Source organism: Panulirus ornatus, chromosome 9 (genome assembly GCF_036320965.1).
Source record: "Panulirus ornatus isolate Po-2019 chromosome 9, ASM3632096v1, whole genome shotgun sequence".
In the NCBI taxonomy this organism is placed as follows: domain Eukaryota; kingdom Metazoa; phylum Arthropoda; class Malacostraca; order Decapoda; family Palinuridae; genus Panulirus; species Panulirus ornatus.
Genome location: NC_092232.1, coordinates 44,896,580 through 44,923,691, shown reverse-complemented (window position 1 = coordinate 44,923,691; position 27,112 = coordinate 44,896,580). Strand labels below are relative to the sequence as shown.

General features: G+C 41.4%; 1 protein-coding gene across 1 annotated transcript in view; it reads left to right on the top strand.

Annotated features, from left to right (window-relative positions):
* Positions 1-27,112, top strand: part of LOC139750064 (uncharacterized) — a 278,496-nt gene that overhangs the window by 122,617 nt on the left and 128,767 nt on the right. The window contains exons 9-10 of the mRNA XM_071664399.1: positions 12,888-12,994; positions 14,798-14,889. Coding sequence (XP_071520500.1) covers positions 12,888-12,994; positions 14,798-14,889 — 199 coding nt within the window. The remainder of the gene's footprint in view (positions 1-12,887; positions 12,995-14,797; positions 14,890-27,112) is intronic.

Here is a 27,112-nt window from a genome sequence, read left to right as displayed (position 1 = left end):
AGCCACCAGTGCTGTATCATCAGCAAACAACAACTGACTGACTTCCCAAGCTCTCTCATCCACAACAGACTTCATACTTGCCCCTCTTTCCAAAACTCTTGCATTCACCTCCCTAACAACCCATCCAAAAACAAATTAAACAACCAGGGAGACATCACACACCCCTGCCGCAAACCTACATTCACTGAGAACCAATCACTTTCCTCTCTGCCTACACGTACACATGCCTTACCTCCTCGATAAAAACTTTTCACTGCATTTAACAACTTGCCTCCCACACCATATATTCTTAATACCTTCCATAGAGCATCTTTATCAACTCTATCATATGCTTTCTCTAGATCCATAAATGCTACATACAAATCCATTTGCTTTTCTAAGTATTTCTCACATACATTCTTCAAAGCAAACACCTGATCCACACATCCTCTACCACTTCTGAAACCACACTGCTCTTCCCCAATCTGTTGCTCTGTACATTCCTTCACCCTCTCAATCAATACCCTCCCATATAATTCCCCAGGAATACTCAACAAACTTTTACCTCTGTAATTCAAGCACTCACTCTTATCCCCTTTGCCTTTGTACAATGGCACTATGCAAGCATTCCGCCAGTCCTCAGGCACTTCACCATGAGTTATACATACATTAGATAACCTTACCAACCTGTCAACAGTGGAATTTAATAAATTCCACTGCAATACCATCCAAACCTGCTGCCTTGCCGGCTTTCATCTTCCGCAAAGCTTTTACTACCTCTTCTCTGTTCACCAAATCATTCTCCCTAACCCTCTCACTTTGCACACCACCTCAACCAAAACACCCTATATCTGCCACTCTATCATCAAACACATTCAACAAACCTTCAAAATGCTCACTCCATCTCCCTCTCACATCACCACTACTTGTTGTCACCTCCCCATTAGCCCCCTTCACTGAATATATTTTTTATTTTTTTTTTTATTTTGCTTTGCGCTGTCTCCCGCGTTAGCGAGGTAGCGCAAGGAAACAGACAAAAGAATGGCCCAACCCACCCACATACACATGTATATACATACACATCCACACACGCAAATATACATACCTATATATCACAACGTATACATATATATACACACACAGACATATACATATATACACATGGACATGATTCATCCTGTCTGCCTTTATTCATTCCCATCGCCACCTCGCCACACGTTAAATAACAACCCCCTCCCCCCTCATGTGTGCAAGGTAGTGCTAGGAAAAGACAACAAAGGCCATATTCGTTCACGCTCAGTCTCTAGCTGTCATGTATAATGCACCGAAACCACAGCTCCCTTTCCACATCCAGCCCCACAGAACTTTCCAATGTTTATCCCAGATGCTTTACATGCCCTGGTTCAATCCATTGACAGCATGTCGACCCTAGTATACCACATCGTTCCAATTCACTCTATTCCTTGCACGCCTTTCACCCTCCTGCATGTTCAGGCCCCGATCACTCAAAATCTTTTTCACTCCATCTTTCCACCTCCAATTTGGTCTCCCACTTCTTGTTCCCTCACCTCTGACACATATATCCTCTTGGTCAATCTTTCCTCACTCATTCTCTCCATTTGACCAAACCATTTCAAAACACCCTCCTTTGCTCTCTCTCTACCACACTCTTTTTATTACCACACATCTGTCTTCCCCTTTCATTACTCTCTCGATCTAACCATCTAACACCACATATTGTCTTCAAACATTTCATTTCCTACACATCCACTCTCCTCCATACAACCCTATCTATAGCCCATGCCTCGCAACCATATAACGTTGTTGGAACTACTGTTCCTTCAAACATACCCATTTTTGCTCTCGGAGATAACGTGCTCTCCTTCCACACCTTCTTCACTGCTCCCAGAACCTTCACTTCCTGCCCCCACCCTGTGACTCACTTCCATTTCCATGGTTCCATCCACTGCTAAGTCCATTCCCAGATATCTGAAACACTTCACTCCCTCCAGTTTTTCTCCATTCAAGCTTACATCACATTTAACTCATCCCTCAACCCTACTGAACCTGATTACCTTTCTCTTATTCACATTTACTCTTAACCTTCTCCTTTCACACACATTTCTAAACTCATTCAATAACCTTTGCAGTTTTCTCACCTGAATCAGCCATCAGAGCTGTATCATTAGTGAACAACAACTGACTTACTTCCCAGGTCCTCTCATCCCCAACAGACTGCAAACCGCCCCTCTCTCCAAAACTCTTGCATTTACCTCCCTAACTACCCCATCCATAAACAAATCAAACAACTGTGGGGACATCACACACCCCGGCTGCAAACCGACATTCAGTGAGAACCAATGACTCTCCTCGCTTCCTACTCATACACATGCTTCACATCCTTGGTAAAAACTTTTCACTGCTTCAAGCAATTTACCTCCCACACCATATTCTCTTAATACCTTCCACAAAGAATCTATATCAACACTATCTTATCCCTTTCCAGGTCCATAAATGCTACATACAAATCCATCTGTTTTTATAAGTATTTCTCACATATATTCTTCAAAGCAAACACCTGATTCACACATGATTAACCACTTCTGAAACCACACCGCTCTTCCCTAGTCTGATGCTCTGTACATGCCTTCACCCTCTCAATGAATACCGTCCCATATAATTTCCCAGGAATCCACAACAAACTTATGCCTCTGTAGTTTGAACACTCACCTTTATCCCCTTTGCCTTTGTACAATGGCACTGTGCATGCATTCCGCCAATCCTCAGGCACTTCACCATACATTCATTGAATATCCTTACCAACCAATCAACAACACAGTCACCCCCTTTTTTAATAAATTCCATTGCAATACCATCCAAACCCACCACCTTGCTGGCTTTCATCTTCCACAAAGCTTTCACTACCTCTTCTCTGTTTACCAAACCATTCTCCCTGACCCCTCTCACTTTGCACACCACCTCAACCAAAGCACCCTTTATCTGCCACTTTATCATTAGACACATTCAACGAACCTTTAGAATACTCACTCCAACTCCTTCTCACTTCATCACTACTTGTTATTATCTCCCCACTTGCTCCCTTTACCGATGTTCCCATTTGCTATCTTGTCATATGCACTTTATTTACCTCCATCCAAAACATCTTTTTGTTCTTCCTAAAATTTGATGATACACTCTCACCCCTCTTTTTCACCTCTTGTTCATTTTTTTTTGTACATCTCCCAGGCATTTGCACTACTTACTTGCAAGTATTGTCCAAACTCTTCTCTTTTATCTTTCACTAATAATAAACTTACTTCTTCATCCCACCACTCACTACCCTTTCTAATCTGCCCACCTCCCACCTTTCTCGTGCCACATGCATCTTTTGTGCAAGCCATCACTTCTTCCCTAAATACATCCAATTCCTCACCCACTCCCCTCACATCATTTGTTATCACCTTTTGCCATTCTACACTCAATCTCTCCTGGTACTTCCTCACACAAGTCTCCTTTTCAAGCTCACTTACTCTCCCCAACATTTTCCCTTGTTTTCTGGAAACTTCTGCAAATCTTCACCTTCACCTCAACAAGATAGTAATCAGACATCCCACCAGCTGCCCCTGTCAGCACATTAACATCCAAAAATCTCTCTTATACATGTTTATCAATTAACATGTAATCCAGTAATGCTTTTGACCATCTCTCCTACTTAAATACGTATACTTATATATATATATATATATATATATATATATATATATATATATATATATATATATATATTTTTTTTTTTTTTTTTTTTGCTTTGTCGCTGTCTCCCGTGTTTGCGAGGTAGCGCAAGGAAACAGACGAAAGAAATGGCCCAACCCACCCCCATACACATGTATATACATACGTCCACACACGCAAATATACATACCTGCAAGGCTTTCCATGGTTCTAATGTGTGTGGATGTAACCAAGATGTGAAAAAAGGAGAGATAGGTAGTATGTTTGAGGAAAGGAACCTGGATATTTTGGCTCTGAGTGACACAAAGCTCAAGGGTAAAGGGGAAGAGTGGTTTGGGAATGTCTTGGGAGTAAAGTCAGGGGTTAGTGAGAGGACAAGAGCAAGGGAAGGAGTAGCAGTACTCCTGAAACAGGAGTTGTTGGAGTATGTGATAGAATGTAAGAAAGTAAATTCTCGATTAATATGGGTAAAACTGGAAGTTGATGGAGAGAGATGGGTGATTATTGGTGCATATGCACCTGGGCATGAGAAGAAAGATCATGAGAGGCAAGTGTTTTGGGAGCAGCTGAATGAGTGTGTTAGTGGTTTTGATGCACGAGACCGGATTTTAGTGATGTGTGATTTGAATGCAAAGGTGAGTAATGTGGCAGTTGAGGGAATAATTGGTATACATGGGGTGTTCAGTGTTGTAAATGGAAATGGTGAAGAGCTTGTAGATATATATATATATATATATATATATATATATATATATATATATATCTACAAGGGGATAAGAGTGAGTGCTCAAATTACAGAGGTATAAGTTTGTTGAGTACTCCTGTAAATTATATGGGAGGGTATTGATTGAGAGGGTGAAGGCATGTACACAGCATCAGATTGGGGAAGAGCAGTGTGGTTTCAGAAGTGGTAGAGGATGTGTGGATCAGGTGTTTGCTTTGAAGAATGTATGTGAGAAATACTTAGAAAAGCAAATGGATTTGTATGTAGCATTTATGGATCTGGAGAAGGCATATGATAGAGTTGATAGAGATGCTCTGTGGAAGGTATTAAGAATATATGGTGTGGGAGGCAAGTTGTTAAATGCAGTGAAAAGTTTTTATCGAGGATGTAAGGCATGTATACGTGTAGGAAGAGAGGAAAGCGATTGGTTCTCAGTGAATGTAGGTTTGCGGCAGGGGTGTGTGATGTCTCCATGGTTGTTTGATTTGTTTATGGATGGGGTTGTTAGGGAGGTGAATGCAAGAGTTTTGGAAAGAGGGGCAAGTATGAAGTCTGTTGGGGATGAGAGAGCTTGGGAAGTGAGTCAGTTGTTGTTCGCTGATGATACAGCGCTGGTGGCTGATTCATGTGAGAAACTGCAGAAGCTGGTGACTGAGTTTGGTAAAGTGTGTGAAAGAAGAAAGTTAAGAGTATATGTGAATAAGAGCAAGGTAATTAGGTACAGTAGGGTTGAGGGTCAAGACAATTGGGAGGTAAGTTTGAATGGAGAAAAACTGGAGGAAGTAAAGTGTTTTAGATATCTGGGAGTGGATCTGGCAGCGGATGGAACCATGGAAGCGGAAGTGGATCATAGGGTGGGGGAGGGGGCGAAAATCCTGGGAGCCTTGAAGAATGTGTGGAAGTCGAGAACATTATCTCGGAAAGCAAAAATGGGTATGTTTGAAGGAATAGTGGTTCCACCAATGTTGTGTGGTTGCAAGGCGTGGGCTATGGATAGAGTTGTACGCAGGAGGATGGATGTGCTGGAAATGAGATGTTTGAGGACAATGTGTGGTGTGAGGCGGTTTGATCGATTAAGTAACGTAAGGGTAAGAGAGATGTGTGGAAATAAAAAGAGCGTGGTTGAGAGAGCAGAAGAGGGTGTTTTGAAATGGTTTGGGCACATGGAGAGAATGAGTGAGGAAAGATTGACCAAGAGGATATATGTGTCGGAGGTGGAGGGAACGAGGAGAAGTGGGAGACCAAATTGGAGGTGGAAAGATGGAGTGAAAAAGATTTTGAGTGATCGGGGCCTGAACATGCAGGAGGGTGAAAGGAGGGCAAGGAATAGAGTGAATTGGATCGATGTGGTATACCGGGGTTGACGTGCTGTCAATGGATTGAATCAGGGCATGTGAAGCGTCTGGGGTAAACCATGGAAAGCTGTGTAGGCATGTATATTTGCGTGTGTGGACGTATGTATATACATGTGTATGGGGGTGGGTTGGGCCATATCTTTCATCTGTTTCCCTGCGCTACCTCGCAAACGCGGGAGATGGCGACAAAGCAAAAAAAATATATATATATATATATATATATATATATATATATATATATATATATATATATATATATATATATATATATATATATCGCTACCTTGCAAACGCGGAAGACAGCGACAAAGCAAAATAAATAAAATAAATATATTTTATTTATTTATTTATTTTGCTTTGTCGCTGTCTCCCGCGTTTGCGAGGTAGTGCAAGGAAACAGACGAAAGAAATGGCCCAACCCACCCCCATACACAATGTATACACACACACACGTCCACACACGCAGATATACATACCTATACATCTCAATGTACACAGACACACATATATATACCCATGCATACAATTCACACTATCTGCCCCCATTCACTCCCATCGCCACCTCGCCACACATGGAATACCATCCCCCTCCCCCCTCATGTGTGCGAGGTAGCACTAGGAAAAGACAACAAAGGCCCCATTCGTTCACACTCAGTCTCTAGCTGCCACGCAATAATGCCCAAAACCACAGCTCCCTTTCCACATCCAGGCCCCACACAACATTCCATGGTTTACCCCAGATGCTTCACATGCCCTGATTCAATCCACTGACAGCACGTCAACCCCGGTATACCACATCGATCCAATTCACTCTATTCCTTGCCCTCCTTTCACCCTCCTGCATGTTCAGGTCCCGATCACACAAAATCTTTTTCACTCCATCTTCCCACCTCCAATTTGGTCTCCCACTTCTCCTCGTTCCCTCCACCTCCGACACATGTATCCTCTTGGTCAATCTTTCATCACTCATTCTCTCCATGTGCCCAAACCATTTCAAAACACCCTCTTCTTCTCTCTCAACCACGCTCTTTTTATTTCCACATATCTCTCTTACCCTTACATTACTTACTCGATCAAACCACCTCACACCACATATTGTCCTCAAACATCTCATTTCCAGCACATCCACCCTCTTGCACACAACTCTATCCATAACCCACGCCTCGCAACCATACAACATTGTTGGAACCACTATTCCTTCAAACATACCCATTTTTGCTTTCCGAGATAATGTTCTCGACTTCCTTACATTCTTCAATGCTCCCAGAATTTTCACCCCCTCCCCCACCCTATGGTTCACTTCCGCTTCCATGGTTCCATCCGCTGCTAAATCCACTCCCAGATATCTAAAACACTTCACTTCCTCCAGTTTTTCTCCATTCAAACTTACCTCCCAATTGACTTGACCCTCAACCCTACTGTACCTCATAACCTCGCTCTTATTCACATTTACTCTCAACTTTCTTCTTTCTCACACTTTACCAAACTCAGTCACCAGCTTCTGCAGTTTCTCACATGAATCAGCCACCAGTGCTGTATCATCAGCAAACAACAACTGACTGACTTCCCAAGCTCTCTCATCCACAACAGACTTCATACTTGCCCCTCTTTCCAAAACTCTTGCATTCACCTCCCTAACAACCCATCCAAAAACAAATTAAACAACCAGGGAGACATCACACACCCCTGCCGCAAACCTACATTCACTGAGAACCAATCACTTTCCTCTCTGCCTACACGTACACATGCCTTACCTCCTCGATAAAAACTTTTCACTGCATTTAACAACTTGCCTCCCACACCATATATTCTTAATACCTTCCATAGAGCATCTTTATCAACTCTATCATATGCTTTCTCTAGATCCATAAATGCTACATACAAATCCATTTGCTTTTCTAAGTATTTCTCACATACATTCTTCAAAGCAAACACCTGATCCACACATCCTCTACCACTTCTGAAACCACACTGCTCTTCCCCAATCTGTTGCTCTGTACATTCCTTCACCCTCTCAATCAATACCCTCCCATATAATTCCCCAGGAATACTCAACAAACTTTTACCTCTGTAATTCAAGCACTCACTTTTATCCCCTTTGCCTTTGTACAATGGCACTATGCAAGCATTCCGCCAGTCCTCAGGCACTTCACCATGAGTTATACATACATTAGATAACCTTACCAACCTGTCAACAGTGGAATTTAATAAATTCCACTGCAATACCATCCAAACCTGCTGCCTTGCCGGCTTTCATCTTCCGCAAAGCTTTTACTACCTCTTCTCTGTTCACCAAATCATTCTCCCTAACCCTCTCACTTTGCACACCACCTCAACCAAAACACCCTATATCTGCCACTCTATCATCAAACACATTCAACAAACCTTCAAAATACTCACTCCATCTCCCTCTCACATCACCACTACTTGTTGTCACCTCCCCATTAGCCCCCTTCACTGAATATATTTTTTATTTTTTTTTTTTATTTTGCTTTGCGCTGTCTCCCGCGTTAGCGAGGTAGCGCAAGGAAACAGACAAAAGAATGGCCCAACCCACCCACATACACATGTATATACATACACATCCACACACGCAAATATACATACCTATATATCACAACGTATACATATATATACACACACAGACATATACATATATACACATGGACATGATTCATACTGTCTGCCTTTATTCATTCCCATCGCCACCTCGCCACACGTTAAATAACAACCCCCTCCCCCCTCATGTGTGCAAGGTAGTGCTAGAAAAAGACAACAAAGGCCATATTCGTTCACGCTCAGTCTCTAGCTGTCATGTATAATGCACCGAAACCACAGCTCCCTTTCCACATCCAGCCCCACAGAACTTTCCAATGTTTATCCCAGATGCTTTACATGCCCTGGTTCAATCCATTGACAGCATGTCGACCCTAGTATACCACATCGTTCCAATTCACTCTATTCCTTGCACGCCTTTCACCCTCCTGCATGTTCAGGCCCCGATCACTCAAAATCTTTTTCACTCCATCTTTCCACCTCCAATTTGGTCTCCCACTTCTTGTTCCCTCCACCTCTGACACATATATCCTCTTGGTCAATCTTTCCTCACTCATTCTCTCCATTTGACCAAACCATTTCAAAACACCCTCTTCTGCGCTCTCAACCCCACTCTTTTTATTACCACATATATCTCGTACCCTATTATTACTTACTCAATCAAACCACCTCACACCACATATTGTCCTCAAACATCTCATTTCCAGCACATCCTCCCTCCTCCGCACAACTCTATCTATAGCCCATGCCTCGCAACCATATAACATTGTTGGAACCACTATTCCTTCAAACATACCCATTTTTGCTTTCCAAGATAATGTTCTCGTCTTCCACACATTTTTCAACCCTCCCAGATCTTTTGTTCCCTCCCCCACCCTATGATTCACTTCCGCTTCCATGGTTCCATCTCCTGCCAAATCCACTCCCAGATATCTAAAACACTTCACTTCCTCCAGTTTTTCTCCATTCAAACTTACCTCCCACTTGACTTGTCCCTCAACCCTACTGTACCTTATAACCTTGCTCTTATTCACATTTACTCTCAGCTTTCTTCTTTCACACACTTTACCAAACTCAGTCACCAGCTTCTGCAGTTTCTCACCCGAAACATTCACCAGCGCTGTATCATCAGTGAACAACAACTGAATCTCTTCCCAAGCTCTCTCATCCACAACAGACTGCATACTTGCCCCTCTTTCCAAAACTCTTGCATTCACCTCCCTAACAACCCCATCCATAAACAAACTAAACAACCATGGAGACATCACGCACCCCTGCCACAAACCGACATTCACTGGGAACCAGTCACTTTCCTCTCTTCCTACACGTACACATGCCTTTCATCCTCGATAAAAACCTTTCACTGCTTCTAACAACTTGCCTCCCACACCATATATTCTTCATACCTTCCACAGAGCATAGCTATCAACTCTATCATATGCCTTCTCCAGATCCATAAATGCTACATACAAATCCATTTGCTTTTCTAAGTATTTCTCACATACATTCTTCAAAGCGAACACCTGATCCACACATCCTCTACCACTTCTGAAACCACACTTCTCTTCCCCAATCTGATGCTCTGTCCATACCTTCACCCTCTCAATCAATACCCTCGCATATAATTTCCCAGGAATACTCAACAAACTTATACCTCTGTAATTTGAACACTCACTCTTATCCCCTTTGCTTTTGTACTATGGCAATATGCAAGCATTCCGCCAGTCCTCAGGTACCTCACCATGAGTCATACATACTTTAAATAACCTTACCAACCAGTCAACAATACAGTCACCCCTTTTTTTTAATAAATTCCACAGCAATACCATCCAAACCTGCTGCCTTGCCGGCTTTCATCTTCCGTAAAGCTTTTACTACCTCATCTCTGTTTACCAAATCATTTTCCCTAACCCTCTCACTTTGCACACCACCTCGACCAAAACACCCTATATCTGCCACTCTTTCATCAAACACATTCAAGAAACCTTCAAAATACTCACTCCATCTCCTCCTCACATCACCACTACTTGTTATCACCTCCCCATTAGCCCCCTTCTCTGAAGTTCCCATTTGTTCCCTTGTCTTACGCACTTTATTTACCTTCCAAAACATCTTTTTATTCTCCCTAAAATTTAATGATACTCTCTCACCCCAACTCTCATTTGCCCTCTTTTTCAACTCTTGCACCTTTCTCTTGACCTCCTGCCTCTTTCTTTTATGCATCTTCCACTCATTTGCATTATTTCCCTGCAAAAATCATCCAAATGCCTCTCTCTTCTCTTTCACTAATACTCTTACTTCTTCATCCCACCACTCACTACCCTTTCTAATCAACCCATCTCCCATGCTTCTCATGCCACAAGCATCTCTTGCACAAGCCATCACTGCTTCCCTAAATACATCACATTCCTCCCCCACTCCCCTTGCAATCTTTATTCTCACCTTTTTCCATTCTGTACTCAGTCTCCTGGTACTTCCTCACACAAATCTCCATCCCAAGCTCACTTACTCTCACCACTCTTTTCACCCCAACATTCTACCACTCTTCCTCTTTACCCTTGAGCTTCGTTTCACTCAGAGCCAAAACATCCAGGTTCCTTTCCTCAAACATACTACCTATCTCTCCTTTTTTCTCATCTTGGCTACATCCACACACATTTAAACACCCCAGTCTAAGCCTTCGAGGAGGATGAGCACTCCTCCTTCTGTTTCCCTTTTTATTAAGTTAAAATACAAGGAGGGGAGGGTTTCTGGCCCCCCGCTCCCGTCCCCTTTAGTCACCTTCTACGACACGTGAGGAATGTTTGGGAAGTATTCTTTCTCCCCTATCCCCAGGGATAATATATATGTATATATAAATGAGAGTAAATGTGAATTAGAGCAAGGTTATTAGGTACAGAAGGGTTGAGGGACAAGTCATTTGGGAGGTAAGTTTGATTGGAGAATAAATGGAGGAAGTGAAGTGTTTTAGATATCTGGAAGTGGCTTTGGCAACAGATGGAACCATGGAAGTGGAAGTGAATCATAGGGTGGGGGAGGGGGCGAAAGTTCTGGAAGCGTTGAAGGGAATGTGTGGAAGTCGAGAACATTGTCTCGGAAAGCAAAAAATGGGTATGTTTGAAGGAATAGTGGTTCCAAGAATGTTATATGGTTACGAGGCATGGGCTGTAGATAGAGTTGTGCAGAGGAGGGTGGATGTGATGGAAATGAGATGTTTGAGGACAATATGTGGTGTGAGGTGGTTTGACCGAGTAAGTAATAATAGAGTAAGAGAGATGTGTGGTAAAAAAAAAGAGTGTGGTTGAGAGAGCAGAAGAGGGTGCTTTGAAATGGTTTGGTCACATAGAGAGAATGAGTTGGAAAGATTGACCAAGGGGACATATTTGTCAGAGGTGGAGGGAACGAGGAGAAGTGGGAGACCAAATTGGAGGTGGAAAGATGGAGTGAAAAAGATTTTGAGTGATCGGGGCCTGAACATGCAGGAGGGTGAAAGGCGTGCAAGGAATAGAGTGAATTGGAATGATGTGGTATGCCGGGGTCGATGTGCTGTCAATGGATTGAACCAGGGCATGTGAAGCGTCTGGGGTAAACCATGGAAAGTTCTATGGGGCCTGAATGTGGAAAGTTAGCTGTGGTTTCGGTGCATTATTACATGGCAGCTAGAGACTGATTGTGAACAAATGTGGCCTTTGTTGTCTTTTCCTAGCGCTACCTCGCACACATGAGGGGGGAGGGGGTTGTTATTTCATGTGTGGCGAGATAGCGATGGGAATTAATAAAGGCAGACAGCCTGAATTATGTACATGTGTATATATGTATATGTCTGTGTGTGTATATATATGTATACGTTGAGATGTATAGGTATGTATATTTGCGTGTGTGAACGTGTATGTATATACATTATTATTTTATTTTTTTTTATTATACTTTGTCGCTGTCTCCCGCGTTTGTGATATTCATGCAGGCTTTTAAAGCTCAGGGATAGGAATGATGATGTGTGAGCTGTTAAGTACAATAGGTTTTACAGCTATTAAAGCACTACTGTGATAATATTGTGTTTGGTAGAAAAACTTAGAAAGTACGCTTGATTGAGATAGAATTTGTTTAAAAGTCAGCAAGGAATTATAAGAGTGATTACACTGAAATGTAAAGAAATTTGAAAAAGATTTCATTTCAAAAGTTTTCGTTATTAAATTGTATAGTAGAGAACCAAGTTGTTTAAATTTAGGAAAAAATTTCTGTGATTATATTTTTCAATGTTAAATGGAAAGAGATGCACAGGAAGATTGAAGGTTACATGACAGTATAGATATAATAGAGTTATGGGTTAATGGGTTACTTAATGGTGGACTATAAAAGTTGTAAGGATCATTTGTAAAAGAGATTTTACATGAGTTACACTGGTGTGTGGTGGGGGAAGTATTGTAAGTGGATACGTTGTATGATAGATTTATTTCATATTCTTTTAATGTTTAAGTTTAATAGATGTGATTGATATTTTGCAACATGAAGTGTGTTAATTTATTGAATATTTCTTTCAGTCGTCTGCATAAACACGTTATCTACCAGTGCGATACATGCAAAGACAGATTCTCAACACGAGAGGACATTAATATCCACCAGCAAGCTACTAAGCACAGTGGCTTAGGTATGCATTTGTGTGCTTCTGAAATTTACTTCAGGTTATACTTGTAATACAGAGTCATAGCCCACCACCAAGCCATGACACAGGTATAAACACAACACATGCGGAGATAATGGGAAATGTCACACTGTTCAGTGAACCATCAAAAAATCATTGATGAATAAATTTCTTTTTCTGTTTTCCTGGCACTGCCTTGCTCAAGCGGAGGGTAGCAATACTGTTTCCTGTGGGGCAGGATAGCGCCAAGAATGGATGTGTATTTGAGTTGGTGGGTTTATCTTCATCTGTTTCCTGTCACTACCTCACTGATGTGGGAAATGGCAATCAAGTATAATAGAATATAAAAATGTGAGTGGATGTTTTTCTTTGTTTTGGCATTATCTCATTAACATGTGAAATGGTGATCAAGTATGAAAAAAAGGAAGAAGGTTGGTAATGTTTCTTATATTATCTAAGTTTAAGAATCTGTTTAGCTCAGAAAATCTCCCTTTGTTGGTACAGATTTATTGAGGATCAAACTTTCTGACAAAAAATGAGTCAATTTAATTGGGGAATCTTTAAGTTTTTATTCTTTGCTTGAATACTTTCCCTTCTGACTTATAGTCTTTATATCTGATATAGTTTGTCTTGGGATATCAGTTCTTAGCATTTGTTCATTCATTCAGGCATTAGTTTCCCTTTTTGATCAAGATACTGGTAAACCCTGCTCATTCCAGACTCTCTGCCAGTGAGGTTGGAGAGGTGGCTTCTGCTTGTTAGGTGAGATTAACAAGAGGAGTATCTTACAGTCTCTATGTTCCCGTAGAAGACACTATGTAAGCTGGGTTTCATTTGTCTTCCCCCATTGTTGCCTTAGGTTTGCTGCTTTAAGATGATATTCCTGCTGAGGAGTTAAGGCATCTGTTAAAATGAGCATTTTCTTAGTTTTTATGATCTTTTTAGGCTCTCTATCCTTCATGTGGCTGACCTCTCAGGTGCTCATATGACTCTGTTTGAGCAAACAATGTTGGTTTAGAGGAATGATAAACCATTTCTCTGCTGAAGACTGAACCCTTTGAGCATCATTATAGTTTCCCTTCTCTCTCTTTGAAAAACCACTTCTTAAGTCTAGACAGTAACAGGCCTGAGGCAGATGCTATAGATCATTGAGGAACTGAGGGTTAGGTAAATGTCTGCTCCCATACCAGCTGATTTGTAGAATCATAGTACAGGGATGGATCTCTGAATTGTTAAGTTCCCAGTGAATGAACATCACCTGACACTATATACTTTATGATGGGAAATGTCAAGGATTCCTCCCAAATTTGATGTGATTAGAGGGTTTTAACCCACTGCAAATAAGAACTCTCTCAGATTCTCAACAGGCACTGCCCTTGTTAGAGAAATATTTTTTTATTCTTCAAAACTTAATTCTTGTTATTGCATCACTGCATTTACTCTTTCCAAGGTATGATTGGCTTATGTTGGTTTCTGTGGTAGCTGTGCTTTTATATTTTTTGTTCTATTTTTATTACATTTACAAAAAAGGCAGTGGCTTTACTGAGGTGTTAGAATATCTGTTATGAATATCTCATTACTAGTTTTAAGTTTAGATTTTCAAAGTAACCAAAGTGTGTGATAGGTTTCTTTGTGTTCTATCCTAATCACAAGAAAAATAGTTTGTTTAGAAATTACTGTTTTTTCAATACTGTAATTTATAATGTGTTATTCAGTTTTTCCTTATTTTCTTGTTTTCTTTGATAATGCCTTTTTTCAGTCATACTGTGTGCACATGCATATTATCATTAGAGAATCTTGTGCTTTCAGGGATCATTGAAATTGAGAAGGAAGGAGAGCAGGTTGAGTTCAAGTGCCCACATTGTCCTAGCAGAACCTTTGTTACTCAAGAAGGTTATAATGTAAGTATTCTTTAAGTTTTGCTTTTGTAGTCTGGGTTTGGACCATAAAGATTGTATGTCTCATATCTTAAGATGTGAAAGTTGCATTTCTTTCACATCAATACAACACGGCTTTCCTCTAGATGAAATTCGTAAGGCCCACTCCAACAGCTTTGAAACAAATGAAAAACAAATAAAAATGGCATATGATATCACCTATAATATGTGAAGGCAGGCAACAAAGACAACAGAAGGAATGGCAAGGGAGTTTGGAAATGCTTACTGTGCATTCCATCAGGAGACAAACCATCATGTCTAAAAGCTCATGGGGGTTCCTATTTCATTGTACAAGTAATACAGTATATATCAAATAAACTACAAAGCAGTGAAAAAAGATTAAAGGGGAAAAAATCAACTTACCATACAGCATATCCCACACAATGATGAAGATGAGTAGAGGGGTTGGTGAATATACAGCATTTGTGTGGTAAATCCTTGGACAAAGAAAGCTGTGTTTCAAAGCCTTTGCTATATGTGCCCATTTCCAAGAGTGCATATTGTTCCTACAGATGCATATACACAATATATGACAAATGTAGAACAGCAGAAAAAAATCATAAACAAACTGGTAAACTTTAGTGATGGAGCGTAGATTTGTTACCGCAGCTAGGATGATAAGACTGGGATCATTAGTTTTTACAAGAGTGAATGTATTGCAGCCTTAGGCATGCTTGAAAAGTGCCAAATAGAAAATACTGAAAGCAGGGCCCACACAGTTTGAGGAAGTGGATGATAATTGGAGGGGATATAGAAAAGTCTTATTTTCATCCCACTCCCACCATATATTATGATCATACAACGACTGAACTCCTTTAAAAGGGCTTCTGCATCTTTGAGGCTGCATGCCACACAGGAGCAGGAATGCAAACTTCTTTGAACTGAAAAGTCCTCAGTGAGACTCTGCCTTATCCATATGTTGACATGTATGGTAGTGATAGGATTATATATGAGAGAGCAGAAGAGAGTTTACTGAAGTGGTTTGGATATAAGGAGATGATTAATGAGGAAAGGGTGATTAAGGAGGTGTACATATCATAAGTGAAGAGAACAAGGAAAAGGGTAAAACCAAGGAAGGATGGAGTGAAAGATACTCTGAAACTTTGGGGCCTGATTGATGATAGGGGGCTCTGGCTATGGTGCATTGCATATGACAGCTACACTGTGTATGTTAGTAACTGAAGTAATTATTTTGTCCCTTCTTGGCACTACCATGCTAATGGGAGAAGTGGAAAACATGCATGAAAGAAAAGATTTAGCGTAGCATAGCCTTGGGGCTACAGGAGTCCCTTGAGAAAGGGTTCTGGAGTTGTTGCATTAGGGCCCCATTTGAAAGGGATCCTGGCATTTTCCAATAATAACAAAGATAATATCAAGGATAATATAAAATGAGATCAGATGAAGAAGTTGACATATGATGTTCAACTGAAGAGAGACTGGATATGAGGCTGTGAATATTGCAGACATGGATAAAGAACCATGCCTGGGAGCAATGTCAGTGGAGGTGAGGCGGATCCTGGTCACATTATGTTAGTCAAGGGAGCCTTGGGAGCTATTCATCCATCCTCAGTAGGTGTCATTATTCTGATTCAGCCAGAAAGACAGCATTTTGTTGCCTTTCCATATGTTGGATATAAGAAAGGAGATTTGGAAATTTGGAATGTAGAAGCATTAGTTGCATGTTGCCAAATGTTATATACAAGGTGGAGAAAGAATGAATTTTAGTTGGACTGAGTTCCAGCATCCCACATGTAGGTGATAAAGAAAGAAAAGACAGGAACAAAGGCTAGGGAGGGAAAATCATTTGGATTAATTTTATTTCAATTTTTGTTAGATTTTTCTTCGGTGTACTTGCTTGTCATTTCTTTGCATGTTATGTAGATTTTTATTTTGCACCTAGCAAGTATGATGTCAAACAATTATACTATTTTGTTACAGAGGAAAAGTTTGATAATACATTATAAAACAAAACATTCTAACTTCAACTGTAAGTGAGGAGTAGCAGTAGCAAAATGCCTTTTTTTATAAAGCACTTTGTTTTTCTTTTATGTTTTGATTGAACTCGCTGCAGATTGGGACCATAGCTGTTGCACAGACGTGATATGTTTTAATGAAATTTATGTGCAATTTAAGCATTATCAAGTTGCCCTTAAGTTTTAAAGATGCAACCCCTCACCCTTACCAGTTCAAGACTGGATTTCTAGAAGTTGTGGCCGACAGATGTTGGAATTTTAGCAATATTTGAAGTAGTATAAAACATAAAACGTCTTATAAATAGCCCCATTCATGTTAAAGCATTCTTCCTCATATATATATATATATAGGGTTGAGGGTCAAGTCAATTGGGAGGTGAGTTTGAATGGAGAAAAACTGGAGGAAGTGAAGTGTTTTAGATATCTGGGAGTGGATCTGGCAGCGGATGGAACCATGGAAGCGGAAGTGGATCATAGGGTGGGGGAGGGGGCGAAAATTCTGGGGGCCTTGAAGAATGTGTGGAAGTTAGAGAACATTATCTCGGAAAGCAAAAATGGGTATGTTTGAAGGAATAGTGGTTCCAACAATGTTGTATGGTTGCGAGGCGTGGGCTATGGATAGAGTTGTGCGCAGGAGGATGGATGTGCTGGAAATGAGATGTTTGAGGACAATGTGTGGTGTGAGGTGGTTTGATCGAGTGAGTAACGTAAGGGTAAGAGAGATGTGTGGAAATAAAAAGAGCGTGGTTGAGAGAGCAGAGGAGGGTGTTTTGAAGTGGTTTGGTCACATGGAGAGAATGAGTGAGGAAAGATTGACCAAGAGGATATATGTGTCGGAGGTGGAGGGAACGAGGAGAAGAGGGAGACCAAATTGGAGGTGGAAAGATGGAGTGAAAAAGATTTTGTGTGATCGGGGCCTGAACATGCAGGAGGGTGAAAGGAGGGCAAGGAATAGAGTGAATTGGAGCGATGTGGTATACCGGGGTTGACGTGCTGTCAGTGGATTGAATCAGGGCATGTGAAGCGTCTGGGGAAAACCATGGAAGGCTGTGTAGGTATGTATATTTGCGTGTGTGGACGTATGTGTATACATGTGTATGGGGGGGGAGGTTGGGCCATTTCTTTCGTTTGTTTCCTTGCGCTACCTCGCAAACGCGGGAGACAGCGACAAAGTAAAAAAAAGAAAAAAAAAAAAAATATATATATATTTATTTATCATTTATTTTGCTTTGTCGCTGTCTCCCGCATTAGCGAGGTAGCGCAAGGAAACAGAGGAAAGAATGGCCCAACCCACCCACATACACATGTATATACATACACACCCACACACGCAAATATACATACCTATACATCTCAACGTATACATATATATACATACACACACAGACATATACATATATACACATGTACTTAATTCATATTATCTGACTTTATTCATTTCCATTGCCACCTCGCCACACATAAAATAACAACCCCCTCCCCCCTCATATGTGAGAGGTAGCGCTAGGAAAAGACAACAAAGGCCCCATTCGTTCACACTCAGTCTCTAGCTGTCATGTCATAATGCAGCGAAACCACGGCTCCCTTTCCACATCCAGGCCCCACAGAACTTTCCATGGTTTACCCCAGATGCTTCACATAGCCCTGGTTCTATCCATTGACAGATTCGTCTGTTTCCTTGCGCTACCTCGCTAACGCGGGAGACAGCGATAAAGCAAAATGAATAAATAAATATATATATATATATATATATATATATATATATATATATATATATATATATATATATATATATATATATATATATATTTTTTTTTTTTTTTTTTCATACTATTCGCTATTTCCCGCGATAGTGAGGTAGCGTTAAGAACAGAGGACTGGGCCTTTGAGGGAATACCCTCACCTGGCCCAATTCTCTGTTCCTTCTTTTGGAAAATTAAAAAAAAACGAGAGGGGAGGATTTTCAGCCCCCCACTCCCTCCCCTTTTAGTCGCCTTCTACGACACGCAGGGAATACGTGGGAAGTATTCTTTCTCCCCTATCCCCAGGGATAATATATATATATATATATATATATATATATATATATATATATATATATATATATATATATATATATATATATTTTTTTTTTTTTATACTTTGTCGCTGTCTCCCGCGTTTGCGAGGTAGCGCAAGGAAACAGACGAAAGAAATGGCCCAACCCCCCCCCATACACATGTATATACATACGTCCACACACGCAAATATACATACCTACACAGCTTTCCATGGTTTACCCCAGACGCTTCACATGCCTTGATTCAATCCACTGACAGCACGTCAACCCTGGTATACCACATCGCTCCAATTCACTCTATTCCTTGCCCTCCTTTCACCCTCCTGCATGTTCAGGCCCCAATCACACAAAATCTTTTTCACTCCATCTTTCCACCTCCAATTTGGTCTCCCTCTTCTCCTTGCTCCCTCCACCTCCGACACATATATCCTCTTGGTCAATCTTTCCTCACTCATCCTCTCCATGTGCCCAAACCACTTCAAAACACCCTCTTCTGCTCTCTCAACCATGCTCTTTTTATTTCCACACATCTCTCTTACCCTTACGTTACTCACTCGATCAAACCACCTCACACCACACATTGTCCTCAAACATCTCATTTCCAGCACATCCATCCTCCTGCGCACAACTCTATCCATAGCCCACGCCTCGCAACCATACAACATTGTTGGAACCACTATTCCTTCAAACATACCCATTTTTGCTTTCCGAGATAATGTTCTCGACTTCCACACATTCTTCAAGGCTCCCAAAATTTTCGCCCCCTCCCCCACCCTATGATTCACTTCCGCTTCTATGGTTCCATCCGCTGCCAGATCCACTCCTAGATATCTAAAACACTTTACTTCCTCCAGTTTTTCTCCATTCAAACTTACCTCCCAATTAACTTGACCCTCAACCCTACTGTACCTAATTACCTTGCTCTTATTCACATTTACTCTTAACTTTCTTCTTTCACACACTTTACCAAACTCAGTCACCAGCTTCTGCAGTTTCTCACATGAATCAGCCACCAGTGCTGTATCATCAGCGAACAACAACTGACTCACTTCCCAAGCTCTCTCATCCACAACAGACTTCATACTTGCCCTTCTTTCCAAAACTCTTGCATTCACCTCCCTAACAACCCCATCCATAAACAAATTAAACAACCATGGAGACATCACACACCCCTGCCGCAAACCTACATTCACTGAGAACCAGTCACTTTCCTCTCTTCCTACACGTACACATGCCTTACATCCTTGATAAAAACTTTTCACTGCTTCTAACAACTTGCCTCCCACACCATATATTCTTAATACCTTCCACAGAACATCTCTATCAACTCTATCATATGCCTTCTCCAGGATCCATAAATGCTACATACAAATCCATTTGCTTTTCTAAGTATTTCTCACATACATTCTTCAAAGCAGAAACCTGATCCACACATCCTCTGGCACTTCTGAAACCACACTGCTCTTCCCCAATCTGATGCTCTGTACATGCCTTCACCCTCTCAATCAATACCCTCCCATATAATTTACCAGGAATACTCAACAAACTTATACCTCTGTAATTTGAGCACTCACTCTTATCCCCTTTGCCTTTGTACAATGGCACTATGCATGCATTCCACCAATCCTCAGGCACCTCACCATGAGTCATACATACATTAAATAACCTTACCAACCAGTCAATGATACAGTCACCCCCTTTTTTAATAAATTCCACTGCAGTACCATCCAAACCTGCTGCCTTGCCGGCTTTCATCTTCCGCAAAGCTTTTACTACCTCTTCTCTGTTTACCAAATCATTTTCCCTAACCCTCTCACTTTGCACACCACCTCGACCAAAACACCCTGTATCTGCCACTCTGTCATCAAACACATTCAACAAACCTTCAAAATACTCACTCTATCTCCTTCTCACATCACCACTACTTGTTATCACCTCCCCATTTGCGCCCTTCACTGAAGTTCCCATTTGCTCCCTTGCCTTACGCACTTTATTTACCTCCTTCCAGAAAATCTTTTTTTTTTTTATTATACTTTGTCGCTGTCTCCCGCGTTTGCGAGGTAGCGCAAGGAAACAGACGAAAGAAATGGCCCAACTCCCCCCATACACATGTATATACATACGTCCACACACGCAAATATACATACCTACACAGCTTTCCATGGTTTACCCCAGACGCTTCACATGCCCTGATTCAATCCACTGACAGCACGTCAACCCCGGTATACCACATCGCTCCAATTCACTCTATTCCTTGCCCTCCTTTCACCCTCCTGCATGTTCAGGCCCCGATCACACAAAATCTTTTTCACTCCATCTTTCCACCTCCAATTTGGTCTCCCTCTTCTCCTCGTTCCCTCCACCTCCAACACATATATCCTCTTGGTCAATCTTTCCTCACTCATTCTCTCCATGTGCCCAAACCACTTCAAAACACCCTCTTCTGCTCTCTCAACCACGCTCTTTTTATTTCCACACATCTCTCTTACCCTTACGTTACTTACTCGATCAAACCACCTCACACCACACATTGTCCTCAAACATCTCATTTCCAGCACATCCATCCTCCTGCGCACAACTCTATCCATAGCCCATGCCTCGCAACCATACAACATTGTTGGAACCACTATTCCTTCAAACATACCCATTTTTGCTTTCCGAGATAATGTTCTCGACTTCCACACATTCTTCAAGGCCCCCAGAATTTTCGCCCCCTCCCCCACCCTATGATCCACTTCCACTTCCATGGTTCCATCCGCTGCCAGATCCACTCCCAGATATCTAAAACACTTTACTTCCTCCAGTTTTTCTCCATTCAAACTTACCTCCCAATTGACTTGACCCTCAACCCTACTGTAGCTAATAACCTTGCTCTTATTCACATTTACTCTTAACTTTCTTCTTTCACACACTTTACCAAACTCAGTCACCAGCTTCTGCAGTTTCTCACATGAATCAGCCACCAGCGCTGTATCATCAGCGAACAACAACTGACTCACTTCCCAAGCTCTCTCATCCCCAACAGACTTCATACTTGCCCCTCTTTCCAAAACTCTTGCATTCACCTCCCTAACAACCCCATCCATAAACAAATTAAACAACCATGGAGACATCACACACCCCTGCCGCAAACCTACATTCACTGAGAACCAATCACTTTCCTCTCTTCCTACACGTACACATGCCTTACATCCTCGATAAAAACTTTTCACTGCTTCTAACAACATGCCTCCCACACCATATATTCTTAATACCTTCCACAGAGCAGCTCTATCAACTCTATCATATGCCTTCTCCAGATCCATAAATGCTACATACAAATCCATTTGCTTTTCTCACATACATTCTTCAAAGCAAAAACCTGATCCACACATCCTCTGGCACTTCTGAAACCACACTGCTCTTCCCCAATCTGATGCTCTGTACATGCCTTCACCCTCTCAATCAATACCCTCCCATATAATTTACCAGGAATACTCAACAAACTTATACCTCTGTAATTTGAGCACTCACTCTTATCCCCTTTGCCTTTTTACAATGGCACTATGCATGCATTCCGCCAATCCTCAGGCACCTCACCATGAGTCATACATACATTAAATAACCTTACCAACCAGTCAATAATACAGTCACCCCCTTTTTTAATAAATTCCACTGCAATACCATCCAAACCTGCTGCCTTGCCGGCTTTCATCTTCCGCAAAGCTTTTACTACCTCTTCTCTGTTTACCGAATCATTTTCCCTAACCCTCTCACTTTGCACACCACCTCGACCAAAACACCCTATATCTGCCACTCTATCATCAAACACATTCAACAAACCTTCAAAATACTCACTCCATCTTCTTTTCACATCACCACTACTTGTTATCACCTCCCCATTTGCGCCCTTCACTGAAGTTCCCATTTGCTCCCTTGTCTTACGCACTTTATTATTCTCCTTCCAGAACATCTTTTTATTCTCCCTAAAATTTAGTGATACTCTCTCACCCCAACTCTCATTTGCCCTCTTTTTCACCTCTTGCACCTTTTCTCTTGACCTCCTCTCTCTTTCTTTTATACATCTCCCACTCAGTTGCATTTTTTCCCTGCAAAAATCGTCCAAATGCCTCTCTCTTCTCTTTCACTAATAATCTTACTTCTTCATCCCACCACTCACTACCCTTTCTAATTAACCCACCTCCCACTCTTCTCATGCCACAAGCATCTTTTGCGCAATCCATCACTGATTCCCTAAATAAATCCCATTCCTCCCCCACTCCCCTTACTTCCATTGTTCTCACCCTTTTCCATTCTGTACTCAGTCTCTCCTGGTACTTCCTCACACAAGTCTCCTTCCCAAGCTCACTTACTCTCACCACCCTCTTCACCCCAACATTCACTCTTCTTTTCTGAAAACCCATACAAATCTTCACCTTAGCCTCCACAAGATAATGATCAGACATCCCTCCAGTTGCACCTCTCAGCGCATTAACATCCAAAAGTCTCTCTTTTGCACGCCTGTCAATTAACACGTAATCCAATAATGCTCTGTGGCCATCTCACCTACTTACATACGTATACTTATGTATATCTCGCTTTTTAAACCAGGTATTCCCAATCACCAGTCCTTTTTCAGCACATAAATCTACAAGCTCTTCACCATTTCCGTTTACAACACTGAACACCCCATGTATACCAATTATTCCCTCAACTGCCACATTACTCACCTTTGCATTCAAATCACCCATCACTATAACCCGGTCTCGTGCATCAAAACCACTAACACACTCATTCAGCTGCTCCCAAAACACTTGCCTCTCATGATCTTTCTTCTCATGCCCAGGTGCATATGCACCAATAATCACCCATCTCTCTCCATCAACTTTCAGTTTTACCCATATTAATCGAGAATTTACTTTCTTACATTCTGTCACATACTCCCACAACACCTGTTTCAGGAGTATTGCTACTCCTTCCCTTGCTCTTGTCCTCTCACTAACATCTGACTTTACTCCCAAGACATTCCCAAACCACTCTTCCCCTTTACCCTTGAGCTTCGTTTCACTCAGAGCCAAAACATCCAGGCTCCTTTCCTCAAACATACTACCTATCTCTCCTTTTTTCACATCTTGGTTACATCCACACACATTTAGACACCCCAGTCTGAGCCTTCGAGGAGGATGAGCACTCCCCGCGTGACTCCTTCTTCTGTTTCCCATTTTAGAAAGTTAAAAAAATACAAGGAGGGGAGGATTTCTGGCCCCCCGCTCCCGTCCCTTCTAGTCGCCTTCTATGACACGCGAGGAATGCGTGGGAAGTATTCTTTCACCCCTATCCCCAGGGATAATATATATATATATATATATACATATATATATACATACACACACACATGCACATACACAGACACACACACATATACATATATATACATATGAAAAATGTAAGAAATAATTTAGAAACTGAAACTTCTAGCTTGAAATGAAATGAAAAAATGAATGTTACATAATGGTTCAACCTCTGGCTATGGAAAAGGGAAAATGTATAATTTATTTACACAAACGTCAATAGTAGTTCTCATCAGTTTAACCACTGTATCAATAAGCTTCAATGTCTAAGCTACATTTTTTCCAATTTCACTATTTTCTTGTCAAAGCACCATGTATGAAAACTATCACCCCAGTAACACAACTATAAACTATAAACATTTACAGACACATAAATATGTATACATTGCACACACTCACACCCACTGCCTCCTGAGTGTGAATGAATGTGGCCTTTGGTGTCTTTCCTGGTGCTACCTCGCACGACCTTAAGGGGAGGGGGTTCCCATTTCGTGTGTGGTAGGATGGTGGCAGGAATAGATGGGGGCAGCAGGTGTGAATATTTACATTTGTATATATGTATTGTCTGTGTGTGTACATGTATGTATGTGTTGAAGTGTGGAGGTGTGTATGTGTGTGTGTGTGGGCGTGTATGTAGGTGGGTTGGGCCATTCTTTCGTCTGTTTCCTTGCGCTGCCTCACTGAAGTGGGAAGCAGCAACAATGTATGATAAATGAATATATATATGTATATAAGTATATTTATTTATTTATTTTGCTTTGTCGCTGTCTCCCACGTCAGCGAGGTAGCGCACGAAAACAAACAAAATAACGGCCCAAGCCACCCATATACACATGTATATACATACATGTCCACACACGCAAATATACATACCTATACATCTCAATGTATACATATATATATATACACACAGACATATACATATATACACATGTACATAATTCATACAGTCTGCCTTTATTTATTCCCATCGCCACCCCACCTCACATGAAATAACAGTGTCTTCCCCCCTCAAGTGTGTGAGGTAGCGCTATGAAAAGACAACAAAGGCCACATTTGTTCACACTTAGTCTCTAGCTGTCATGTAATGATGCACCGAAACCACAGCTCCCTTTCCACATCCAGGCCCCACAGAACTTTCCATGGTTTACCCCAAACGCTTCACATGCCCTGGTTCAATCCATTGACAGCACATCAACCTCGGTATACCACATCATTCCAATTCACTCTATTCCTTGCACGCCTTTCACCCTTCCGCATGTTCAGGCCCCGATCATTCAAAATCTTTTTCACTCCATCTTTCCACCTCCAATTTGGTCTCCCACTTCTCCTCGTTCCCTCCACCTCTGACACATATATCCCCTTGGTCAATCTTTCCTCTCTCATTCTCTCTATGTGACCAAACCATTTCAAAACACCCTCTTCTGCTCTCTCAACCACACTCTTTTTATTACCACACATCTCTCTTACCCTATTATTACGTACTCGATGAAACCACCTCACACCACATATTGTCCTCAAACATCTCATTTGTAGCACATCCACCCTCATCCGCGCAACTCTATCTATAGCCCACGCCTCGCAACCCTATAACATTGTTGGAACCACTATTCCATCAAACATACCCATTTTTGCTTTCCGAGATAATGTTCTCGACTTCCACACATTCTTTAACGCTCCCAGAACTTTCGCCCCCTCCCCACCCTAAGATTCACTTCCGCTTCCATGGCTCCATTCGCTGCCAAATCCACTCCCAGATATCTAAAACACTTCACTTCCTCCAGTTTTTCTTCGTTTAAATTTACCTCCCAATTTACTTGACCCTCAACCCTACTGTACCTAATAACCTTGCTCTTATTCACATTTACTGTTGGCTTTCTTTTTTCACACACTTTACCAAACTCAGTCACCAGCTTCTGCAGTTTCTCACATGAATCAGCCACCAGCGCTGTATCATCAGCGAACAACAGCTGACTCACTTCCCAAGCTCTTTCATCCACAACAGACTGCATTCCCGGGAATACTCAACAAACTTATACCTCTGTAATTTGAGCACACACTTTTATCCCCTTTGCCTTTGTGCAATGGCACTATGCAAGCATTCCGCCAATCCTCAGGCACCTCACCATGAGTCATACATACATTGAATAACCTTACCAACCAGTCAACAATACAGTAAGCCCCTTTTTTTTAATAAATTCCACTGCAATACCATCCAAACCCGCTGCCTTAACAGCTTTCACAAAGCTTTTGCTACCTCTTCTCTGTTTACCAAATCATTTTCCCTAACCCTCTCACTTTGCACACCACCTCGACCAAAACACCCTATATCTGCCACTCTATCATCAAACACATTCAACAAACCTTCAAAATACTCACTCCATCTCCTTCTTACATCACCACTACTTGTTATCACCTCCCCATTAGCCCCCATCACTGAAGTTCCCATTGTTCCCTTGTCTTACGCACTTTATTTACCTCCTTCCAAAACATCTTTTTATTCTCCTTAAAATTTAATGATACTCTCTCACCCCAACTCTCACTTGCCCTCTTTTTCACCTCTTGTACCTTTCTCTACCTCCTGCCTCTTTCTTTTATACATCTCCCACTCATTTGCATTTATGGAATCACTCTTCATGGTCTCCTGACATATGTTGATATGATAGAGTACTTGTCTGTTTTTCATCAGTCTAACTACATATTATATCAGTGGTTGGCAATCTTTGGTCCACAGGCTGCATGTGGTTCATTAGGGTTCAGAGTGTAATCTGCATGTATCATGTAAAATGTAAAAAATCTATTTTTTTACAAATATTTGAAGTTGA